General features: G+C 66.0%; 2 protein-coding genes and 1 long non-coding RNA gene across 4 annotated transcripts; 1 reads left to right on the forward strand and 2 right to left on the reverse strand.

Moving 5' to 3' along the window:
- Nucleotides 1-1,858: 1,858 nt before the first annotated feature.
- Nucleotides 1,859-7,334, forward strand: TMEM184A (transmembrane protein 184A). The gene is made up of 8 exons (XM_040990061.1): nucleotides 1,859-2,074; nucleotides 5,177-5,342; nucleotides 5,551-5,641; nucleotides 5,743-5,818; nucleotides 6,037-6,128; nucleotides 6,349-6,518; nucleotides 6,768-6,965; nucleotides 7,090-7,334. Exons 1-8 carry the CDS (start codon nucleotides 1,859-1,861, stop codon nucleotides 7,332-7,334), a joined length of 1,254 nt encoding a protein of 417 aa, XP_040845995.1.
- LOC121162817 lies at nucleotides 2,935-7,352 on the reverse strand. The gene is made up of 3 exons (XR_005884859.1): nucleotides 7,266-7,352; nucleotides 4,787-5,013; nucleotides 2,935-2,970 (listed from the first exon to the last, which is right to left on the reverse strand). It is a non-coding gene; the product is annotated as an uncharacterized LOC121162817 (long non-coding RNA).
- A 2,802-nt stretch (nucleotides 7,353-10,154) lies between these two features.
- Nucleotides 10,155-15,178, reverse strand: MAFK (MAF bZIP transcription factor K). 2 transcript variants are annotated; one of them, XM_040990063.1, is made up of 3 exons: nucleotides 15,101-15,178; nucleotides 11,353-11,432; nucleotides 10,155-11,039 (listed from the first exon to the last, which is right to left on the reverse strand). In XM_040990063.1, the coding sequence occupies exons 2-3, from the start codon at nucleotides 11,386-11,388 to the stop codon at nucleotides 10,608-10,610; spliced, it is 468 nt and encodes a 155-aa protein (XP_040845997.1). In that variant the 5' UTR covers nucleotides 11,389-11,432; nucleotides 15,101-15,178; the 3' UTR covers nucleotides 10,155-10,607. The 2 variants fall into 2 exon arrangements, with proteins under 2 accessions (XP_040845997.1, XP_040845996.1); XM_040990062.1 differs by lacking the exon at nucleotides 15,101-15,178 and adding an exon at nucleotides 11,993-14,305.
- Between the last annotated feature and the right edge of the window lie 2,408 nt (nucleotides 15,179-17,586).

Raw genomic sequence — 17,586 nt, forward strand, 5'->3', positions numbered from 1 at the left:
CACACAGGTAGCTGGTGGCACTGGGCACTGCGTGGGTGAAGGTGGTGGGGGAGATGGCAGGGGCAGACTGAACAGAGTGTCTGATGGGAGGGGCATGGCCTTGGCAAGGCCCTGGACTGTGCCCATGTGACAGATAAAACAGGCTTCGAGAAGTGAACGGGGCTGCTGGGTGGTCAAGGACACAGGACATGGTGCTGGGGCTGGGGCCGCTCCCGGAAATGACCTGGCCTGGACCAGGACAGGAGGGCTGGGAGGAGGTGGGCCTGGAGGAAGGGGGTGCGGCCAAAGCTGTGCCACAAGTCTCAGCGTCCCCACAGTGACCTAAGTGGGCTCCTCGAGCCGGGCCCAGTTCCTGAGCCATCTCATTGAAGGCAGGGCAGTGTTGGCCAGGATCAGGGACCCTGCTGGTCACGGGCACCAAGAACCTTGGGCTGGATACCTGCAGTGTGGTTGAAGCTGTAGGGTACCCCCACCTCTACCCCACTCCGGCAGGAGGGCCCACAGAAGCTCATGGTCCACAGATCCATGCATGAGGACCGGAACCAGGAACCAGGTTCCAGAAGCTCCCCCTGAGGCAGGCACATGGGTGCATGGGGAATGCCAGATAGAATTCCAGGGGGGATGGGATGGGTGGTGACACAGACAGGTGGCGGAGCGCCTGGGAATACCCGGGAACAGCAGGCCCAGGCAGCTTGCTGGCGTCCCTCCCAGGGTGTCAGACACACGGAGGAGCCTCTGGAGCCCCAGCTCCCATCTGTAATGGGAAGAGCAGGTGCAGCGGGCTTCCTGGGCTGGAAGAAAAACCTGGTCCCCACTCACCGCCCCCAGCATGGGGCCACCATTGCTCAATGCAGGTCCCTCCTGCCTGTCCCCAGCAGGTGGCAGCTACCTGGCCTTCCAGCACCCGGCAGGTGAGGGCACCTGGCGGCTGGTGGCTTCCTGGGAGCCAGCAGCCGCCCAGCAAACAGCCAGCGGTATCAAGTGTCGGCCGGGGAGGGGCCGGGCCGGGCCACCACTCCTCCCTCCCTACCCTCTCAGGGCCCTCCCCTGCTCAGCCAGGAGCTCCAGGGGGCCGCTGGGCAGGTGTGGAGGTGCCAGCCATCGACCCAGGCCCGGAACAGCCCTCCTTGCCCACCCCACCCCCAGCAGGCCTCCAGTGGGGCCACGTGGCCATGCAAATGACGAGTGGCCAGGCCTCCCCAGAGCCCGGGCCTCCCACGACTGGGCCAAGCAGCTTCCTGTTCGAAGAGGTAGGTGCTGTGTGCTGGGCCCAAGGGAGGAGAGAAGCCTGGACAGGGCTGTGGGCCCAGGGGTAGCCCTGGCACCCTGCAGGCTGGCCAGAGGCTGAGGGCAGGTGTACAGGGCTGGGCAGTGGGTCCACTACCTAGATGGGCAGCTGATGGGCACTGGGCAGGGGCTGGCACTCTCAGGAGGCTGCATCCTACACTGTTGTGGGCAGAGCTGTCTGTGTGCCCCCAGAACCCCCTGAGCCAGGCAGACAACAGGGGTCCCGGGTATCTCAGACCCAGCAGGAAATAGCCACAGGCCTCCCCAAAAGCAGGCCCAGGGCATGAGAGACCAAGGTTCTCCGGAGGGAAGGGGAGATGGAGCAGGGCCATGCCGGCTCCCAGGAAGCCGAGCCCTGGGCAGGGAGGGGCCGGGCCTGGGCGCTGGGTGAACACACCCCAAATCCACTGAGAGGATGGGTGGTCCTGGGCAGCCCTGACCCAGGGACCCCCATTGGCCAGCATAGTCCCTGCCCAGGTGCCAGCTCTGCGGGGGCCGGCCTCGGCCCCTCCCCTGCCTGGGCTGGGCCTGGAGTTTGCACCTTGGCCCTCACTCCTCTGTTGTCCTGCAGATGAGCCATGCTGCAGGGCTGCTGGGAACAGCCGGAGGCCACCTGGTTGTCAGCACCTGGCCACAGCCCAGCCCCCCATCAGCCATGCCAGACCTGCAGGTGGACCGGGTGGAGAACACAACCCAGAGTGCCCCCCAGCTCTTCCTCATGAGCCCGCTGGCCCGGGGCATCTCAGGGGTCTTTGTGTGGACAGCCCTGCTGCTCACCTGCCACCAGGTGAGCCCTCCCCGTCTCTGGGGAACCCCCTTTCATGGGATGTGGACATGGCTCAGCCTGGCTGGAGCTGGCCGTCCAGGCACTTGGAGTGGAAGGAGATGGGGATGCCAGGGAGCCAGCTGGGCATGGAGTGCCTTGGGGACAGCCCCCTGGCACACCTGGGGAGTGGGCAGGCAGATGCCATCCTTGAGAATGGCCACCTGTGGGGTGACAGCATGGACTTGGTCTCAACGAGCATGGGCGGAAGGTCAGCTGGCCAGGACAGAGAGGCTAGGCCCTGGCTTTACAGGAAGGGCAGTGGCTGGCCAGGGTCACCTAGCCAGGTGGTGCCAGGACCAGCAGCAGGCTCCCGAGGGCTGGGCACAGCACACCTGCAGGGAGCATGGGACTGATAACGAAGCCAGCTTGGGCCGTGCCCCAGGAAGTGCAGTGTGCACCCCACCCTGCTCATAGCACCTCCTCGCACAGGAGTTCCCTGGCTCCACTTCCTCCCGGAGCAGCCGCACGCACATGGGCTACCTTCCACTGCTCTCCTAAGTTCATTAACAAGGAGCTGGATCGGAAGTAGAGCAGCCAGGACTCAAACAGACACCCATATGGGATGCCTGTGTCACTGGCAGAGGTTTAACCAGCTATACCATGGTGCCAGTCCCCAACCTGGTTCTTTCTTCTTTTTTTACGATTTATTTATTTTTATTGCAAAGTCAGATATACAGAGAGAAACAGAGACAGAGAGGAAGATCTTCCATCCACTGATTCACTGCCCAAGTGGCTGCAACGCCTGGAGCTGAGCCGATCCAAAGCCAGGAGCCAGGAGCTTCTTCCGGGTCTCCCACACAGGGGCAAGTTCCCAAGGTTTTGGCTGTCCTCTGCTTTCCCAGGCCACAGGCAGGGAGCTGGATGCGAAGTGGAGCTGCCGGGATTAGAACCGGTGCCCATATGGGATCCTGTCCTCTGCTTTCCCAGGCCGCAGGAAGGGAGCTGGGTGGGAAGCAGGGCGGCTAGCCGGGACACAGGCACTCAGATATGGAGGTGCCGGCACTGCAGGTGGCACGTTAGCTTGCTGTACCACAGCCAGTTTTTTGAGAGACAAAGACAGAACTCCACCCGCCCATTGGTGCTCTGAATATCCTCAACAGCCAAAGCTGGGAAGCCCACTCAGGTCTCTCCAGGGTAGGTGGGGAGGCCTGCTGCACCAGCCACCACCTGCTGCCTCCCAGGGTGCACATGGCAGGAAGCTGGAGCATGGAGCCGGGGTGGGTGCCAGGTGTGCTAGTGTGAGATGGGGTGGGTGCCAGGTGTGCCAGTATGGGATGGGATGGGCACCAGGTGTGCCAGTGTGGGACAGGGAGGGTGCCAGGTGTGAGTGTGGAACCGGATGGGCGCCAGGTGTGCCAGTGTGGGACGGGGTGGGCGCCAGGTGTGCTAGTGTGAGACGGGGTGGGTGCCAGGTGTGCCAGTGTGGGATGGGGTGGGCACCAGGTGTGAGTGTGGAATGGGATGGGCGCCAGGTGTGCCAGTGTTGGACGGGGTGGGTGCCAGGTGTGCCAGTGTGGGACGGGGTGGTTGCCAGGTGCGAGTGTGGAACGGAGTGGGCACCAGGTGTGAGTGTGGGACGAGATGGGCACCAGGTGTGCCAGTGTGGGACAGGATGGGCACCAGGTGTGCCAGTGTGAGACGGGGTGGGCGCCAGGTGTGCCAGCGTGGAATTGGATGGGCGCCAGGTGTGCCAGTGTGGAACGGGGTGGGCGCCAGGTGTGCCAGTGTGAGACAGGTGGGTGCCAGATGCCAGTGTGGAATGGGGTGGGCGCCAGGTGCCAGTGTGGAATGGGATGGGCACCAGGTGTGCCAGTGTGAGACAGGGAGGGCACCAGGAGCGACTGTGGGACGGGGTGGACGCCAGGTGTGCCAGTGTGGGACGGGATGGGCACCAGGTGTGCCAGTGTGAGACAGGGTGGGCGCCAGGTGCGAGTGTGGGACGGGGTGGGTGCCAGGTGCTAGTGTGGGACGGGGTGGGTGCCAGGTGCGCCAGTGTGGGACGAGGTGGGCGCCAGGTGTGCCAGTGTTGGACGGGGTGGGCGCCAGGTGTGCCAGTGTGGAATGGGATGGGCGCCAGGTGTGCCAGTGTGAGACAGAGTGGGTGCCAGATGCCAGTGTGGAATGGGGTGGGCGCCAGGTGCCAGTGTGGAATGGGATGGGCACCAGGTGTGCCAGTGTGAGACAGGGAGGGCGCCAGGAGCGACTGTGGGACGGGGTGGGCGCCAGGTGTGCCACTGTGGGACGGGGTGGGTGCCAAGTGTGCCAGTGTGAGACAGGGAGGGCGCCAGGTGCGAGTGTGGGACGGGGTGGGTGCCAGGTGCCAGTGTGGGATGGGGTGGTTGTCAGGTGTGAGTGTGGAACGGGATGGGCGCCAGGTGTGCCAGTGTTGGACGGGGTGGGTGCCAGGTGCGCCAGTGTGAGACAGGGAGGGCATCTACCACCGTAGTCACAGCTGACCAACGCCTGCCCCAGCCCACTCGCTGAGGGACACGCTAGCACTGTCTTCACTGGCCTCGTGCTATCCCTTGGTGTCCCGGTTCTCATGTGCCCAGCCCAGTGCCCACCCTAGCCTGGGGGTGTCGCCCATGGCCACGGGAGACAGCCTTGCATCCAGCTGCTTTTTCTTGATTTGTGTCAGTCTGTTCCCAGCAAGACGCCTGGAAGTTACCGCACCTTGCGAGGGGGTCATACCCAGCAGGGATGCTGGGAACGAGGTGGCCAGCCTGAGGCAGCCGTGGCTGAGACTTCCCCTGGCCCGGCACACATCTGGGTAGCTTCTGTGTGGCTGAAGGACACACATGAAGTACGGCTCCCTCCTCAGCAGTCAGGTGCACAGTCAGGGTGAGTCCAGTCACGCCTCACAGAGCGAGCACACGGCCGGCACTGGCTCACGCTGCAGCCTGGGACCGACATGCGGTGACATCACTGAGCTGTCCCTGGCGGGCAGGGCTGCTGCATGGCTGCAGTGGGATGGCAGCAGAAAGGCCTGGCCCCCGACTAACCCCAGCGAGCCGCCCGCCCGAGGGCGTCCCAGCCACGCCTCCTGCGCCCTCCTGTGCCCAGATCCTGCTGCACCTGCGCTCCTATACGGTGCCGCTGGAGCAACGCTACATCATCCGCCTGCTGCTCATAGTGCCCATCTACGCCTTCGACTCCTGGCTCAGCCTCCTCCTCCTGGGCGGCCACCCCTACTACGTCTACTTCGACTCAGTGCGGGACTGCTACGAAGGTGAGGGCCACGTGGGGGCAGACGGCCCAGGGGAGGGGCTGTAGCTCCCACATGGGCCCAGGCAAGGCTGGTGGGGGGAGGCTCACATGCTCCCTGGGGGTGCCCCCCCCCCCCGCAGCCTTTGGGGGCTCACATGCTCCCTGGGGGTGCCCCCCCGCAGCCTTTGGGGGCTCACATGCTCCCTGGGGGTGCCCCCCACCCCCCGCAGCCTTTGTCATCTACAGCTTCCTGAGTCTGTGCTTCCAGTACCTGGGGGGTGAGAGTGCCATCATGGCTGAACTCCGCGGAAAGCCCATTCCGTAAGGCCCTGCCAGCGCCTCTTGTGCCAAGATGGGGTGGCCCTGAGCGGTGGGCACCCTGGCTCCAAGCCAGCCCCACCTCAGGGCCGTCTCTACCCCAGGTCCAGTTGCTTCTATGGCACGTGCTGCCTGCCGGACATGTCCTATTCCATCGGCTTCCTGCGCTTCTGCAAGCAGGCGAGTGGCCCACCCTGCCCAGCTGGCCATCTGTGCCCCTCCCCTGGGGCCTGCCCCCCTCCCCTGGGCCTGCGCCCCTCCCCTGGGGCCTGCGCCCCTCCCCTGGTGCCTGCGCCCCTCCTCTGGGGTCTGCGCCCCTCCCCTGGGGCCTGCGCCCCTCCCCTGGGGCCTGCACCCCTCCTCTGGGGTCTGCTCTCACAGGCACTCTGCTCACCCAGGCCACCTTGCAATTCTGCGTCGTGAAGCCAGTCATGGCCCTGACCACCATCGTCCTGCAGGCGTTCGGCAAATACCACGATGGGGACTTCAAGTGAGGGGGTGTGGCCTGGGCACACGCATGTTCTCAGTGCTCACACACAATGTGCACATGCATACATAGGCGTGTGTACACTGCTTAGATCACGCGTGTGGTGCTGTGCACATCCACACACACCAGCACGGGGGGACATGGCGGTCAGGGTGTGCCTTCTGAGGAGCCTGGGGGCTGGCTGCCCGGGCCCACCCTGACCGCGGCCCCCCGCCTGGCCCAGCATTCACAGTGGCTACCTGTACGTGACCCTGGTCTATAACGCCTCCGTCAGCCTGGCCCTCTACGCCCTGTTCCTCTTCTACTTCGCCACCAAGGAGCTCCTGCGACCCTTCGAGCCCATGCTCAAGTTCCTCACCATCAAGGCCGTCATCTTCTTGTCCTTCTGGCAGGGTGCGTGGGGCCGCTGCGGGGGGCTGCGGGGGCTGCGGGAGGCCCACGTCTGATCTTTCTGCCCAGCTCCTGGAGCCTGGGCTCGGGCCCCACCAGGGCAGGAGATGGCAGGTGGAGGCCAGACGGCCAGGGAGGACCACTGTGCCAAGAACTCTCCCCAGCTGGCACTTCTGACTCCACCTCTGCCTGGCGTGGCCAGGCTGCAGGGAGCGTGGGCTGTGCCCAGGGAGTGGCCATTGTCTCCCCTAGGGGTGCTGCTCGCCCTGCTGGAGCGGTGCGGGGCCATCCCCGCGGCGCAGACGGGCGATGGCGGCACCGTGGAGGCTGGCACCCTGGCGGCCGGCTATCAGAACTTCCTCATCTGCATCGAGATGCTGTTTGCATCCATCGCCCTGCGCTACGCCTTCACCTGCCAGGTGTACTCGGAGAAGAAGGAGAACTCCCCAGGTACCCGGGTGCCCCGCCGTGCCCCCTGCACCAGGTCATGCCAGGCCAGGGTCTGGGCCTGGGCAGCTGGGCTAGGGCCCGTGGTCTCCGCTACCCAGCCCACACACCACCTGCCTCCCTGTAGGACCCTCGGCTCCCATGCAGAGCATCTCAGCGGGCCTCAAGGAGACAGTGAGTCCCCAGGACATCGTGCAGGATGCCATCCACAACTTCTCCCCAGCCTACCAGCAGTACACGCAGCAGGCCACGCACGAGACCCCTGGGCCCGGCCAGGGCATGCACCCCTCGCCTGGCACCTACCTGGGTGGTGGCGGCAGGAGGAGCCGGAATGTGGAGAAACGGATGCTGATCCCCTCGGAGGACCTGTAGGGCCTCTGGGAAGGGGCAGGACCCCACCCCCACCAGCCCTCTTGCCAGAGGTCATTTCTCTGCCCATGCTGCCTGAAGCACCTGGGGACGGCACCAGGCAGCTGCACCAGGCCTCCTGCAGAGGCCCTCAGAGAAGCTGTCCCAGCAAGGTGGGCGAGCAACAGGGCAAGAGTCTTGGATGGAGTTAGCAGACCCCAGGCCAGGGGAGAGCTGGACAGCCCAGCCTAAGGGCGCAGATGTCATGGCATCACGGGACCCACACAGGCAGGCCAGGGCTGGGTCGGGGAATGTGTGCAGGGCGTGAGTTGCCCTTATTTATAAACACCTCGGGTTTTGTAACAACTCTGTCGGCTTCCGTTCTGGCCAGCCAGCACCCTGAGTCACGGGCCGAGGTGGGGGTGGGGGTAGGCCTGGCCCTCCCATGCCTGGGCAGCTGGCTGTGGCACTGCCAGGAGCAGGACCAGGCCAGAGCAGCCTCCTGCCCTGGGGCGGCCCTGGCAGTTGGCTGAGGATGGCTCAGTCCAGCAAGCATGCCAGCCCCTCTGCCTGCTCCCTCTCCCTTCACGAGCAGCTCAGGACACAGGCTATGCCCTCGGGAGGCCCACGCAGGAGCCCTGCAGATGCTCCCGGCTGGGGCATCCCTGGGCCCTGGGGGCATTTGGTCTCCGGGCAAAAGGGGCTGGGACTGGAGGAAAATGGAAGAGAGGAGGTAGGCAAGGCCTGGGGGCTTAGAGAGCCCAGAACTGGCTGGCAGGGCAAGAGGCAGCAGACAGGAAGACCCCATGAAACCCAGCCAGGGACCATGGCTCCCCCGAAAGCTGGCCACCCATTTCCACTGAGGAACGCAATGCCGTGGGCTCTCCGGGGCCCAGCTGGGCAGCATGATAAGGGGCCAGGCTCTTCCTGCTCCCAGCTGGGGGATCCCCACCCCTTATCATGCCCTCTGCAGCTGGCTGACCCACAAGGCCACCCAACAGCCATGCAGGCAGCGGGCAGAGAGGGTATGGGACACTCCCAGGAGACCCGAATCCGAGGAGAGGCTGTGTGTGCCAGCAGGAGGCCCATCACACACCCAGCTGTCCCGTGGGGCCGTGCAGAGAAGTGGGCCCACATGTGGCCTCTGGGGACAGGGCATTGTGGGGAGTGGGGAAGAACCAGTCTGCGGTGCCAGCAGCTCCCACAGTGTCTGTGCCGGCAGGGCCTGGGCACAGAGAGGCTGCCCTGCCCGTGAGCCCCAGCCTCTTGTTCCGCGAGCAACCTTTTCCTCCTGTGCTTGGACAGAGGTCTTCCAGCCACTGGTTCACTCCCCAGACATCCACAAGGCTGAGGCTGCGTCAGGCGGAAGCCAAGCCAGGAGTTTCATCCGGGTCTCCCAAGTGGCCCCAGGCGCTCGGGCCAACACTGCCTCCCAGGGAACTGGGTCAGGAGTGGAGTCGACGGACTCGGGGCTGGGAGTGGCTGGCACTCGTGGCCATGAGACCAGCCTGGTTATGCCTTCCAACGTGAGGCAGCGACGCCTCCAGGGACTGCGCTGCCTGCAGCTCGAGGGCCAATCCCCATGGACAGACCAGAGCTCACCCACAGGCTTGGGGGAATCAGAGTCCACTCCCACCACAGGCTTGTACACGCCGAGCAGGAGCGCGCCCATGGCTGCCGGTGTTGGCAACCCTGCCCACCAGGCTTGGGCGCTAGCAGCAGTGGGTCTACTTTGGGCTGCTGGTTGGGGGACCCTGGCTCTCTCACCTGACAGAGGCTGGCCACATGGGCCACCTGCCACCCCTCCCCGGGTCACGGGCTGGCAGCCCAGGTAGGCCACCCCCAAGGTGCCAGGGCCCCGGCCTGCTGCTGGGTGGGCATGGGGAAGCAGGAACTGCACGCCAAAAGGCTCTGAGACCAGGACACTTTATTACTGCGGGGGTGCAGAAGCAGCGGGGACTCCAGCAATAAATTAGGGGGGCTGTGAAGGGTGGGGCGGGGCGGGCCCTCAGCACAGAAATAAATATTGAAATGACGTTGCCAGGAAGCACACGCCAGGCAGCTGATACAGCCGGCACGGGCGAGGGCCGTGTCCCTGTGGAGGGAGCCCCAGGTGGGAGAAGAAAAACCCTGACACGGAGGTCCTTGTCTTTTTCTTCTTAAATTAAAAAAAAACAAAAAACCTATATATTAAATCGTGACAATGAGACTCGATGCTCTGCTGGGAGGGTGGGGGCCACGGCGCACGCTCAGCCCCCGGCCCAGGCGTCCGGGGGCAGCAGGACCCTCGCCCCACCCCCAGCCACCGCAGCTCTGCCCCAGTGAAGGCTGACAGTGACCGACAGAAAAGGGCGCTGGTGGAACGTCTGTGCGACAAAGTGTGCATATAACTTTATATATATATATATATTCTGTTAAATATCTCCCATGGTCCTTATGATATCCAATATGGATTACCTACCATGGATGTGGTACTAAAGGCTGTTTGTAAAAACACCAGCTGTGCGTCTGCCCCAGAAGGGCCTCCTTGCACCCTTGTCCTGCCCAGCCGACAGTGGGCAGTGGGGGCTCACCGGGTGGTGGGAGCCCCAGGGACCCTGCGTGCTGGCTTTCGGCTGGTGTCAGGACCTGGGGGTCTCATTCCACCAGACAGCCCCCCTGCCCAGGCAGCGGCTGGTGAAGCACCAGGGTTGCAGCCCGCGCCAGCCAGCTGACCATGGGTGTGCGTCCTCATGGCTCTCCCCGCCTTGTGCCCGACCCGCTCATCCTGTACCCAGCCTGGCTGCACTTGCTGCTTGCCACGGGACGCCCTCCCCTTTCCCCCGACACCCTCTGTGCCTGAGCCCACGTGGCCCACAGCCCTGGCACCCAGTGTGGGTGGGGACCCGGAGTGCATCCCTCTGAGACCCTGGCACGGCACGCCTGCAGACGTGTGGATACCTGCCCAGTACGCATGTGTACGCCAACTGGCTAGGCAGGCTGCCCGTCACTCCAGGGCCAGAGCTGCCCTCACGGCCCCTTCACGCTCCTCCTGGGGTGGGGAGCAGGCCTTGGCAGCAAGGGTGTGCAGGGAAGACAGGAGCCCGCCAGGGCCGACCCTGCCCCCTCTGCCCACTCTCTCAGGGGCACAGCTGGGGAGAGGGGGTGGACGTGTGAGGGCGTGTGTGTGCACGCGTGCGTGTGTGGGATGGCGTGTGGCCCGCAGGGCTCAGAGTCTGCTCCTCCGCAGTGGAGCTGCAGCGCTGCCCCCGCAGCGCCCGGGTCGAGTCTGCGTCCGGTGGGGGGGCCCGGCGGGCACTAGGACGCGGCCGAGAAGGGCACGGAGGGGGCCAGCTCGGCCGACTTGACGATGGTGATGACGCTGGTGGTGGCCACCTTGGTGGGTGTGACGGGCCCGCGGGCCACGGTGCGGGCGAAGGTCTGCAGGGCCTCGTACTTGGAGCGCAGCGCGTCCAGCTCCAGCCGCATGCTGGCGTTCTCGCGCGCCAGCTTCTCCACCTCCTGCTGCAGCTCCACCCGCTGCCGCTCCAGCTCCTCCTTCTGCGTCACGCGCTTGATGCGGCAGCTGGCCGCGTAGCCGCGGTTCTTGAGCGTGCGTCGCCGCTGCTTCAGGCGCGTCACCTCCTCCTTGGTGAGGCCCCGGAGGTGCTGGTTCAGCTCCCGCACTGACATGGTTACCAGCTCATCATCGCTGAGCGCCGGGGCATTCTCGCCCGCCTCCTTCTTGACCTATGGGACGGTGTGTGTCAGCACCAGGCGCCGGGGCTGCCCGGGGGGTCCACGTTGCAGCATCCTGCCCCCCTGCCCGGTCATGCTGCCCACCCCTGGGCCCAGCGGCCCCATCCCCGCCAGGGCTGCCTTGGGAAGGTGGCGACCATGGATGGGCACACAGCTGCCAGAAGCTAAAGGCAGACGGGCCCTGGGTGCACAGTGGGCAGAGGCAGTGGGTGCTGGGCACCTGACTCCCTGACCCCCGCTTCGGCCAGCCGGGCCCCATAAATGTGCAGCCCAACCCCTCCCCATCCCAGCTGGGCCCCCTCACCTTCAGTGCCTTGCTTGGTTTGGGATTAGTCGTCATAACCTGGGCACAGTCACCGGGACAGGACTGTTGGGAAACAGTAACTGGAAGACAGCACGGGGGCGGCACGGGTTAGGGACGGGGGCCAGGCTGGACCCCGCACACCCCTGCAGCAGCTGAGCAGTGGGCCTAGCCGGGCAGTGGCTGCTTCCTGCCCCTCCCGAGCTCAGGCAAGACCTTTCCGTCTGAGGCCGCAGGACCAGCCAGTCGCTCGCTGGGGATGGCCACACCCAGCCCGGCAGGTGCCTCGTCCTCCAGACCCTGCCTGGCACCCCAGGGACACCTACCGCAGGCAGAAAAGGGCACTGCAGCTGTGACATCACCACCTGCACCCTGCGGCCGGGGTAGGGGAGCAGCCCCAGGAAGCAGCAGGCCCCGCGGGAGGCGGGCTGTGGAGCTGCCGCCGCCCACCTGCCCAGCTCCAGGCTGCCCTTGTCATACATTCTAATCATTCATGAAAAACCAGCCAGAGCATCCCAAGCGTGATTCCCCTCTGATAGTTGCCATGGTGACCCCCACGGTCGTCATGGAAACAGAGAAGCCCCAAAGCAATCCCAACTTAGGTCAGGTCTGGGGAGACATCCCTATAAACACAACTACTCACCCCCAGGACGAGACGGACCGGGACGGACCCTCGGCCCTCCGCCCGCCTCCCACCCCTCACGTTCAGGCGCCCAGTGCAACAGCGGGGCCCTCAGGCACGGACGGCAGGAGAGGGCAGGACGGGCAGCAGCACAGGTGCCAGGCGGGACAGGCCTCCTGCAGGGCCTGCGGGAATGCTGACAGTGCCCAACACCCTGACTCCCCGGCCCTACCCTCCACTGGCACTGGAGAAGTCCCCACGCACGGGCGCCAGGCGGCAGGAGGGCCCTGGAAAGTTTTTCAGGAAGCGAGAGGAGGAGGGGCTCTGGAGACGTCAGCGGACGGGCCAGTGGCATAGCTATGCGGTGAGTCACGGCTGCTTACAGAGCCGGCTCGCATTCCCACACACCGGGACCCACTGCCCGTGCGGCCCACCGAGGAGAGGGGCCGAAGCAGAGCCGGGAGTCCTGGGAGCTTCCGGGGAAAACGCACAGCTCGGGCCTCGGCTGGGTGACCTGGTGACCCCTTCCATGAGGTCAAGGTCGGGCATGCCCAGCAACAGGAAATGGCCCCCAAGACCCACTCCTGGCACCAGGACCCCACCGGGGATGGCAGCCCACAGGGGCTGACGGCCTTGGAGCCTCGTCCAGCCTGGACGCTGTGCCAAGAAAGACATGAGGACAGAGCACAGCACGCAGGGGGAGGGTCCACAGGTGACTGCAGGCAACACAAGGAACCCTCCCCACTGGAGACATGGCCCTGGGTCCCATCCAGCTCCCAGAAGCCCCAGCACGGGGCTCCTAGACCACACATATGCCATGGCCCCAGCACCCTGGATACACCTGCACTGGGACGCCTCTGAGCCCCAATTCCATGCAGCAAGGGGCTCAGTTCCCAACACCCCTTGCTTCTTCAGAAGCCTGGGCCCCCAGACCCTGCTGAGAGCACAGGGGCGGCCCTCGCCCACATGGGCACAGGGCAGGGTCCTGCCCTTTGGCCGGGCGTGGCCCGAGTGGGGCGCTCCCTTCATGAACTCTGCACCTGCCCGGGACTGACAGCGAGCGCCATGTCTGTCCCCAACATATCCATGTGGCATGTACAGGGGCTGCTTTCAGCATGGCTCCGGAGCGGGCCTCTGCAGTGTAACCGGCTCAACAATAACCACTGCTTTGGAAGGGGCCTGTGATCGGGGAGCTGCAGGCAGGCTAGGCCCAGACAAACCTGCCCCTGCCTTGGTAGGGGGAGCTGGCCTGCCAGCCTGGGGTCCCAGACCGGACACCACGTGGTCACCTACTGGGTGAGTCTGTCTGGTGATGACAAAGCTGGGCTCTAAATTCACACTTAGAAACAGCGCTGGCACCTTGAGGGGGACCCATGCAGGGACGTGAAGTGGGACTCGGGCTCTCAGGGTCAGGGCACGAGGCCCCAGTCTCTGGAAGCTGCCCAGCCAGGAGCAGGCGAGCAGAAGCCAGGACCCAGGTCACCCACTGCCCACAGTGACCTCGTCCAGGGACCTCACAGCCCTGCACACCCCCGGAGCAACCCCCACCCACACAGTCCAGGCCTGGACCACCCAGGAGAACGGGGTGGAGGCGTCCCCAAGACGCACAACACCCTGACCCCCCTCCAATCCCTCCCTGAGGGTGGGTCCTGGCCCAGGCTGTGGGCACTCTGACACTCCTGGGCTTGGGGATGCCATGTGTAGGCGTGACAGGACAGATTTTCCAGGAGCCACGGCCCAGACTCAGGCTCCAACCGTGACATATGCAAATCTGCAAGCCCAGAAGTCAGGAGGATGTGGCCCCCGCAGCCCAGCCCGGAAGCTGGGAGCCCAGCGCCCTCCCAGGGGGGCCCCAGGCACTTGTGTAAAAACATCAACTGCTCAAGGCTCCAGCTGGAGCCATGGCCATGCTACGGGGGCCCACAACGCGCAGGCACCCCAGCCCAGCCCCCTGCAGCCCGCCTCTGGCTGGGCAGCGTCCAGCAAGCTGCCACTGTCTGCCTGGTCACCTTGCTGGGGAAGCTGTGTCATCCTGACTCGGGCACCGTGGCTGGCGACGGGCACCCATCCGGCAGCCTCTGCTCCCTGCTCACTGAGCCAGGGGCTTCCTTCCGCCCAGCTGGACACGCGTCCCAGGAAGACCCTGCTAGCTGTGCCCAGCCTGCGGTTCGGCCGATGCCATGTCCACCTGCTGTACCACCCAGCGCGCCCCACTTCCTCGTGTGTGCACTGCCTGGGACGGGCGGACCTGCGCCCCAGTGGCAATAGCACGTGCCCCAGCTCTGAGCTCACGGGCTGACCCAGTCTTCAGGGTCCCCGGCTCCAGCTCAGGGGAGGACCCGGGGCAACTGGGGACTAGCCACTGCTTCTTCCAGAACCTTCTCTCTGCTACCTGCCTTGTGGCTCGCGATGGTCTCCACGCAGAGCTCACTCTAGGTCCCGCTGCTGACCGGCTCGGGCCGATGTGGGTGGCCGGGGGGCCTGGCCACAGCTCTGGCTCTCCCTCCCTGCCTCTGTGACGTTAGAAAACACTTTCAGTTTCCTGACTGCGCAGAGAGGAAACGTGACCACCGCCCGCCCGGGACTGTGACTTAGAAAAAGCAAAAGTAAACACGGCAGCTCCGGCGTCTCGACCGCCGCGGCCGGGCGGGCCGAGTGAGTCAGTGTTTACCGCCCCGGCCTGGCGCAGCTGGCCGCAGGTCCAGTGCACCCGGAGCCCGGACGCGGCCGGAAGCACCCGGGACGCGCGCTCGCGCCTCAGCTCAGCTTTTGTTTGGCTTCGCTTTCATCCGCACGGTGTTCAGAGCAGAGGTGCGCAGGCTTCCACCCCTCAGCTCACCCACCCGCGCCTGCCCGGACCCCGCCCACCTGCCCCGGCCAGCACCCAGGAGCACCCAGCAGCACCGACCAGCACCCGGCAGCACCCAGCGCCTCCCGGCAGCCGCCTCACGCCCGGCTCGGGGAGCAGGCTGCTCCGGCCCGACGCCGGCACGTGGCGGGGCAGGGCGCGCAGACCCCCCGTCGGGAACCGCTTCCCCGCACGTGGCGGCCCCGCGGGCTTCGAGAACTCCGGGCCTTCGCGCGCTCGGCCGCCAGGCCCCAGCGCAGCCCCGGCCCCGCCGCACTCACCGGGCTCGCGCCCCGCTGGCGATCGCGCTCTCTCCCGCGCCGCCCCTCGGCCGCCGCCGCCGCCGCCCCGCGCGCCCGGGCTCCGACTTCGCGAACAACAACAAGTGCCCCCCCCACCGGCGCCCGCCGCCCGCGCGCCGCCGGCTCCCAGCCGCTGACAGCGCTTCCGGGATCCGCGTCGGCGCGTCACGCCGCCGCCCCGCCCCGGCCCCGCCCGCCCCGCGCCCGCCCCGCCAGCGCCTCCTCCGCGCACCCGCCCCGCCCCGGCCCCGCCACGGCCCCCGCCCCCAGCCAGCGCGCCTCTCCTTCCGCGTCTGATCCCTGACCCAGGGAGCCCCGCCCCGGCCCCGCCCCGCCCGCCGCGGCCCCGCCCCCAGCCAGCGCGCCTCTCCTTCCGCGTCTGATCCCTGACCCAGGGAGCTCCGGCCCCGCCCCCGGCCCCGCCCCGCCCGCCGCAGGCCACGCCCCCACCCACCGCGCCTCTCCTTCCGCGTCCGCTCCCGCCCTGACCCGGGGAGCCCCGCCCCTGCCCCGCCGGCCCCTCCCACGGCTCGCCACAGGCCACGCCCCAGCCCCGCCCCCGCCGCACCTCCGCAGGGCCCCCACCTGGGCAGGTGCACCTAGGTTGGCTCCTGACCTGGAGCGTCCTGCACCCCGTAGTCCACAGGCCACGAGCGTGGGATCTTGGGGTCACCCCTTGGACTTCTGGGGGCGGTCCCGGGTGCGGGTGGGGCAAGGTCAGCGGCAGCCGGAGCTTTGGCCGGGAGGACACGCCGGGCACCCTGACCGACCGCAAGTGGACCCAGAAAACTAGTTTTCCTCAGACGGAACAGCCGTGGGTGTGGTGCTAAAAGGAGGGCTCCGTGTAAGCCCAGCAGACCAGCCCCCCAAGGTGACATGGGGGTGGCCCCGGGGGTGGGGAGCTTCCTGCTCCTGCCCTGCCTGTGGGCTGGGCCCACTCAGAGGTCAGGGAGCTGGGGGGCTCTGGAGGGGCTCCGAGTCAGCTCCGCTCTGGCCACCTGGGCAGTGAACCGGTGGACGGAGGGTCTTTGTCTTCTCTGTGTATCTGACTTTCCAATACAAAAAAATTTTAAAACTGGAAAGCAGGTCTTGTGCTTGCCATTGGCGCCTGCCACGGCATGACTTCTCACAGACTGCCGAGGAGTGGACGTGGCCAGGACGAGCTCCTGTGCACCTGCATGGGCTGCAGGACACTGGAGAACCGCAGGGCAGGAAGATGCTTTGCTAATCACGATTCAACATCCAAACACGCAGTGGGTGCTGGCCTCACTGTGCCGACACCATGTCCCCCGGCAGCACCCGGCTGCTTGCACCCCGTGGAGGCAGCGGAGACGCTCCGGGGAGACTCAGTTGTGTTCCTGGCTTGCGGATCTGGCCTGGGAAGTTCCCCAGTGGCTGGGGGCTCGGTCACCCTGGCTCTCTCAGGGCTTAGTTAAAAGTTTTGCAAATGACAGGGTTCACCTTGGTGAGCCAGGGCATCAGGGGTCACCTCGGTGAGCTGGGGGCATCAAGGGGTACAGATAAAACATTTCTGGGAGAAACATTCAGGTTGGACGGTGTGAGTCTAAACCAGCTGGTTGGAGGAGGCAGTGCGTGCGGGTCACGGAGCCTGTGTGTGACCACAGAGGCCTGGTCCTTACAGCCGGATTCTGCACACAGTCTGTGCTGGCCACACCTGGTCCCCGGGCTTGCTGTCCATGCGCCTGGATGCTGGGAGTTGGGGGTGTTCAGGTGGTCCTGGCCAAGGTAGGGGTCAGTGGAGGGACGCTGACTGCCTGTGGGGACCCACGGCTGTTCAGGACACAACAGGCAGGGCCATGGGCCAGCGCTAGCCCCTTGAGGATCCCCACAAACACCTCCCCTAATTCTGGACCTGGGCACTGAGGGCAGCCCATGGCTGCCCCGAGGACAGGGCCAGGCAGCTCTGAAGGCCAGGCTCTGCATCCTGCAGCACCAAAGGGGCAACTCTGCAGGCGTTTGCTGTAGTGCCCTGCCCGTGTCCAGTGTGGGGTCAGGCACAGCCAGGGCTGCCCTGCCCCGTGTGGAGGACAGAGAAGGAACTGGGGGTGGAGAAGGGGTCTACTGGGATTTGCGCACAGAGGCCCTGGGTCTGAGCGGTCATCTGCTCTCAGGGCGGTCATGACTGGCTGGCTGGAGCTGCATTGTGGGGACAGCGCCCCCTGAGTCATGGTCCTCTCAGGCTGGGCCAGGAAGCAGCCACAGCCCAGGGTTTTGCCTGGGTTGGGAGGGAGGACAGTGGGCTCTGCCTGCTTTGCCCCTTCCTGGAAGGCACTGAGAGGGGTCTGCACCCATCACAGCGGGGGAAGCTCCCTGTCCTGGCCACTACAGGAGACCACAGAGGCAACTTCCAATGCCTCCTGCCCCTTGCCCAGCTGTGTGGCCAGGGTGGGTCAGGTGCCCCCTCTGAGTCCCCTGCCCAGCCCCCTGCCCAGGCCCAGGGCCAC

The sequence above is a fragment of the Ochotona curzoniae genome, unplaced genomic scaffold (genome assembly GCF_017591425.1).
Source record: "Ochotona curzoniae isolate NIBS_2020 unplaced genomic scaffold, NIBS_Ocur_1.0 contig_54, whole genome shotgun sequence".
Lineage (NCBI taxonomy): Eukaryota > Metazoa > Chordata > Mammalia > Lagomorpha > Ochotonidae > Ochotona > Ochotona curzoniae.